Raw genomic sequence first — 6,400 nt, 5'->3', positions numbered from 1 at the left:
CCTGGGCTCGGGCGCGGGGCGGGGACTCCCGGCCGGTCGGCTCCGACCCGCCGTGGCTCAGCTAGACTGGAATCCTAAACGCAGCATTGACGCCTGCGAAGCACGTCCGTCTGGTGTGCTAAGTAAATTAACGCATTTTGGGTTTTGTTTGTTTTTTTCATTAAGTTTATTGGTTTATTTTAGGTATACAACACAGTTACATTCGTCATTGGGATCTTTTACCTTTACATGATGTGTCTTAGTTCTTATTTTTTTCCACATTCCCTGCCCTCCCTTCACCCACTCCACCCTTCCTCGTTTACAAAGACTTTGTTTCCTTTTTTTCCTTTTCTCATAGATTTTTTTCTTTTTTTCCCTTCCCCATTCCTCCCACGTCCTCTTCTCCTTTAGATCTTATCTATTTCACATCATCTGTTTTACATTCTGATTCTTATTTACACTTTCAGTTTCTCACACCAGAGAAACTATTGGTATTCACACGTGTGTCCTATTTATTTCACGTAAGAGTATGGCCTGCATGTGCATCCATTTAGCTGTAAATGACCCTAGTTTCTCTGTCTTTATCGCTGAGTAGTAGTCCATTTCCTAAACAAAAAACATCTTTATCCAATCTCCAGTTGATGGGCAGTTGGGCTGTTGCCAAGTTTTAGCTATTACAAACTGCAGCTATAAACTTACTGTTTTTTGAAATTTTAATTTTTATTAGTATGTGTTTGCAGTACATAATGGTTACATTCATCCGGAGTTGGTATATGTCATACCACATCGTAATGCCATGTGGGTTTCATATGGGTGATCCCTGCACTGATCCCATTTTACAGATTGAAAAGTTGAGGCACAGAGTGGCCAGATAATTTGCCAAAATTTGACTGGAGTCTTGGGCTGGAAAGAGGATTCCCTTCTTGCCTATTCTACTTACCTTTTTGCTTCCGTCTTTGGGCAGGTCGCCAATCTTTAGTTCTCAGTTTCACTCACATTGTAAAATGTGGGAGCAGTATCTGCTACAGTTTAAATACTATGTATAGTTGTTGTGCTGTATTGTGTGAAGAATAATGCAAGAAACTGAAATCTGTGCATGTTCTGTACAGATGGAGTTTTCTTTTTTTTTAGGTCCAAGGTTGGGTCCATGGATACAGAACCCACAGATACAGAGGGACAACTGTATTTACTTTCTAGAGTTACTGTGAAGACTTAAAATAATGCATAAAAAGCACTCAAGATGCCTGGTGTAGAGGCTGCACCAGTTACTGTGATTACTTCCACGACAGCTTTTCCCCAATTGGCTGAGGTGCCATTGCGCAGCATGTTCAGTATGTTGTGCTCTCCTTCCAAAGCGGTTGAGAGGAGGAGCCTATTGCAGTTAGTGACATTTGCTGGGCGGCACCAGGCACTCTTTGAGCTTACTTACAGAGCAGTTGGGATTCTACAGCTCCTAACTGATTTGCCCGTGTGGAGAGAGAAGGGCTGTGTGGGGCTGAGAATGTTATAAAATGTGGCACTTGCAGGGTCAGTGTTTAGGAGGGGCACTGAGCTTGGGCTGGGGACAATGTTTTAATCATGTTACCTTGGGCAGGGCGTGAGTGAGGAGCTGAGGAAGTTTATACAGTGTGTTACCCTTACAGTTCTGGAGGGAGGACCCAGCATTCCATAAATGAGCCCTGAGGGCAAGCACAGACGGAGGAGGGAAATGTGGGCCGCTGTCGTCATTGTTACTTTCACAGGAAGGAAAGGGTGAAGCAGGGGAGCAGGCTCAGGACCAGTTAGTTGAAAGTGACAGCCCTGGGAAATCCAAGTCCCCTGTGATAGAATGTAGGGTTTAAGCCTAGCAAGGACTCTGAATATCTGTGGTTGGGTCACGGTTTCTTAGAGACAGCTGTAGGACTTTAGGTGGGTATTAATTTACAGTGATTAGAAGTCTGTTTGATACAGGGAAGGAACAGAGACTAGCAGATTGGCTTGGTCGCTGTTCTCCCTTGGTTTGCCTCCTGTGCACAGCGTACCTTTGCTGAGCCCAGGTGGAAGTTATAGGCAGTTGGAATTTTCTCCCACCACCCTGACCCCAGAGTTCCTCATGACACTTTTCCCTTTGCAGATCTACCTTGCCAGCACGGTGTGCTCCTTTGACGAGGAAACTGAGAAGGAAGGGATGGCTGTGGATTTGCCGCCTGCTCAGGCTGCAGTAAGTAAAGTTTATCTTTTTTTATGAACTGCTCTCTGGGTTCAGAGATGTGAACACATTTACATACTTTGTCCAGGTATTTTTCTGAGAAAACTGGGCTTATCAAAGGGTTGCTAAGGAATCTGTCTCTTTGTCTCCAGGTCAGTCTTTTTTCTTTTCTTTGGTAGTAGGAATTGAAGCTAGGGATTTGCACATGCTAGGCAAGTGCTTTACCACTGAGTCAACATCTTTTTAAAAAAAGACTTTTTTGAGACAGCATCTTGGCTAACTCTGAACTTGTAAACCCCCTGCTTTAACGTCCAGGGTAGCTAGGATTACAGACTCATGCCACTGTGCCTGGCTCTGGGTCACTCTTAATTCACCCCAAGTCATTTCATGATCAGAACCTGAATATATACTTTCTGTTGGTGAAGAGTACAGGCTAGTAGACAAGTCTGTCTTCACAGAGGAGTTAATCATAGTTGGAGCAACGACACGAAGGACAGAAGACTCCTTCCACAAAAATTTAGAGCACCACCTTTGTATGGGATGCTGGCAGTACACTGGGGATACAGGGGAAAGATGTGATTTCTTTCTTTAAGTAATTCATGGTACTGATTTTAAGGAGTATGAGTAGACATACAAAGTGATTTAAGGGAAACATCATAGAAGGATTTGCAATTGATAGTGAAGGACGAGACTGGTACTGGTAACTAGAGAAGACCAAGTATATCCCAGAACGGGCTCAGCCTGGCTTGGGCTGAGAGGCTTGCACTGGGGGCAGGGCTGGGTCTTCCTCTGCGCAGTGCTGCTGTGATGCTGAACCGGCCAGTGTCCTCTTTGTTGGCCCAAGGGTTGTCTCATCTCCACGTCACACTCTGATTGCTTTTCCCCTGCTCCCTCCGTCTTCCCTCCTGCCCCCTCTCTCTTCCCTTTGAGACTGATGCTCATGACTGTACCCATTTCTGAGGCTCTCTCCCAGTCGCTGGCTGTCCTTCAGCCTCTTGGAGTTGCAGTCTGCAGTTCCCAATTCCTTGGAAATACTTCCATGTGGAATTGCCGTCTCTCCCTTGGCATCAGCTCCCTTCTGCATTGCTTTCGTTCTGGGGATTGTTGATTTCACCACACCCCAGAGCCTGCTTTCGTGGTTGCTTTTCTTTTTTTCTTTTTATTGAGTTTATTGGTATATTATAGGTATACAGTACAGTTAACATTCATGACTGGGATCTTGTACCTTTACATGACAGGTCCTGGTTCTTATTTTTTCCCCTTGTTCATGGTTGCTTTTCTAAAAGACAGTGGTAGACCACAGGTTAAAACAAGGTCTCTGGAGCTACACTTCATGGGCTCGAAGGCAAGCCAGGCGTGTGAGCTTGGGCGAGTTATTTCTTTATCTCTGGAGATGCTTGGATGTCCGGTTTTTGACTCATGGACAAACAAGATAAGGGCAGCATATGTGTTTAAAATCAAACAGGCTACCCCAAGAAATCTTTTTACTGATAGTTTGCAACTGGCCTGCGTTGTTTGACAGGCCTACTTGACTGCACAAAAGGCTTCTGCTGGGAGTTCTTCCTTTGATCCCCCCAGCACCACCAAGCAGACCCAGAGAGGCAGGACAGCAGTCCCCGTGAGGGAGGCGGGACAGCGGTCCCTTTGAGAGAGGTGGGCCTGCATGCGCTCCGTGTGTGCAGATAGGGAGGCTGCAGTGGTATTTCTCCCAGCCTCTCCAGGATTCCCTGCACTCTGGTTGCACTGCAACTCTTGGCCTTTAGGTAAAAGCCTCACCTGAGTATATTCCCTGAAGTCTGGTGTGTCCTGTCAGCTCTTTGAACTTGGAAAGTCTTTTTAGCAACCACAGCATGAAAAAGAAGTAATGGTGCCCTGTATACTTGCAAAGTTCTTGCCTTGTATGTGAAAATATATATTTATTCTAAATAGCCTAAGTATAACCAAGAATTGGTATCATAATTTTCATAGCAACCCCTAAAAATGCAGAGTTCCAACTAAAAAGTCAGTATGTAAATTAATGTGGAATCTAAAAGAATTCAAGGGCTGAAGGTGAAGCGCAGTGGGGGAGCACATGTTTAGCATGTGTGAGGCCCTGGGTTTGATGCCTATCACTGCAAAATAAATAATAAAAGAATTCAAAAGAAAGGACCACCCCCACCCACACACACACAGGAAAGAAAAGTAAGCCTGGTGGAAAGATTTAAAGAAATAAATGAAAGCCTTGCATTGGCACATGCCTGAAAGCTACTTTGGAGCCTGAAGCAGGAGGATTGCAAGTTTGAGGCCAGTCTGGGCAACATAGATCCTATTTGAAAACAAAAAGAGCTGGTGATATAGATCAGCGGTAGATCACTATTAGATTCAGGCTCTAATTTCACAGAAAGAAAAAAGAGGGAGGGAATAAATGGAAGATTGTTTTTCTACTTTTCTCCACAAATATCAAAGAATAATCTGGGCCACATCTTGTATTCTTTCATATATTTTTTGTGTGTACTGTGTATGTGTACAGAATTTTTCAACAAATAGAGATTGTCTTGTAACTTGCTTTTTTCATAAGAATCAATGATACTAAAAACAAATTCCAGGGGCCGGGGATTTAGCTCAGCGGTTCGGTGGCCTGCCTTGCAAGCACAAGGACCCGAGTTCAATCCCCGGTTCCAAAAAAAAAAAATTTTTTAAAAAAAAAAAAAAAAAAAAAAAATTGCAATATCTGGCATACAAACTTACCTCATTCTGTTTTTTGTTTTTTGTTTTTTGTTTTGTACCAGGGATCAAACCAGGGGTCCTTGTGCTTGTGAGGCAGGCAGCGAAATCACTGAGCTAAATCCCCATCCCGCCTCATTCTATTTAAAGGCTGCACAGCATCTCAAGGAATTAAGCGTAGAATTAAGGTTTCTCTGTTCACTTCTTGATAGACATGTAGGTTGTCTTCCTTTTTCACCATTGTATTAGTTTCCTGTTACTGCTATAACAATTTATCACAAATTCAATAGCTTGACACAACATAAATTTATTTCTCTTATAGCTGTGTAAAACAGAATTCTGAAATTACTTTCACTGGCTTAAGCTCCAACTGTCAGTAGGGTGAAGTCCTTCTGGAAACTGAGGGGGGATATCGGTTTCTTGTCCTTTACACAGTGCCGGGGCTGCCTGATTTTCTTGGCCTACAGCCCTTTCATCCATATTCGAAACTCGTCCTGTCAGTACCTGTTTTGTCATCGCATCGCCCTTTTCTCTCATGCCAGATTCCTCCTGGTGGTTCTTATAAGGACCATTGTGAGCACAGTGGGTCCACCTTGATAATAACTCATGATATCTCATCTCCAGATCCTTGCTGTATCAAATCTTAAGTCCCTTTTGTCATGCATGTGACTTTTACGGGATCAGTATTCAGCCTACTGCAACCATTAAATAATAATGTTGCAGTAAATATCCTTGAGCAGGTATCTACCTAGTTGTGTGGATATTTCTGGTGGTATAATCCCAGAAGTGCAAGGTCAGAGTGGTGTCCCTTTTACATTTTCACAGATTCTCAGCAAAATACCCATTCAAAACATTGTGCCATTTTTGTTCTCTTAGCTCTTATGTTGCATAAAAGAGTTGCCATCTGCCCAGCTTGTACCTTCCTTTTTGAGTTTTAACTGGCCTTCTCTTGTCAGAGCTTTCTTAGTAGTTTCCTCTTGCATTTGAATCGTCTTAAAGGTTTTGTGGTTCTTTTGATTTTCATAGTCAATGGACACCCATTAGACAGTATAATTTAGAGGTCAGTCTACCCGAATTCAAATCTTAGCTCACCGCTTTCTAAAGGCATTACCTTGGGAAGGTTATTTGACTTTCCTAGATCCATTTTTTTCTTCCTCAAAACTATATAATTGTAGTACTGTAGGAAATACAAATGGGAAAGACAAACCCACTCAAAAGAAATGGAGGAAAGCTTTATTTGACCGGCCAGCCCAGTGGAGCTGGCCATAAAGACCTGGGCTCTGAATTAAAGAAATGGGGGAGTTTTATACAGTAGTTTCGGTTGGGGACAGCGATAACGTTACTATCTTGAGGTTGGGGCTTTCTATAGGAACAGGATGTTCCCATAGCAAAACACAACAGATACCAGGTACATATTATGAACATTGAGGCCAACTGGATACATTTTCCAGTATAACAGAGAGGACATAACAGAATACATATTATGAACACTAAAGCTAAAATAATATACATACACACACACACACACAC

The 6,400-nt window shown here is 43.1% G+C and overlaps 1 protein-coding gene across 4 annotated transcripts in view; it reads left to right on the top strand.

Annotated features, from left to right (window-relative positions):
- Positions 1 to 6,400, top strand: part of Znf354c (zinc finger protein 354C) — a 28,430-nt gene that overhangs the window by 9,182 nt on the left and 12,848 nt on the right. For all 4 annotated transcript variants that reach the window (XM_033761511.1, XM_033761510.1, XM_010623765.3 and 1 more), the window contains one exon: positions 2,093 to 2,179. In XM_033761511.1, the coding sequence (XP_033617402.1) occupies positions 2,147 to 2,179 (33 nt within the window). In that variant the 5' untranslated portion in view covers positions 2,093 to 2,146. The remainder of the gene's footprint in view (positions 1 to 2,092; positions 2,180 to 6,400) is intronic.

This window comes from Fukomys damarensis, unplaced genomic scaffold (genome assembly GCF_012274545.1).
Source record: "Fukomys damarensis isolate Sample0158 unplaced genomic scaffold, DMR_v1.0_HiC HiC_scaffold_9, whole genome shotgun sequence".
Lineage (NCBI taxonomy): Eukaryota > Metazoa > Chordata > Mammalia > Rodentia > Bathyergidae > Fukomys > Fukomys damarensis.
This window is presented reverse-complemented; position numbering and strand designations above follow the sequence as displayed.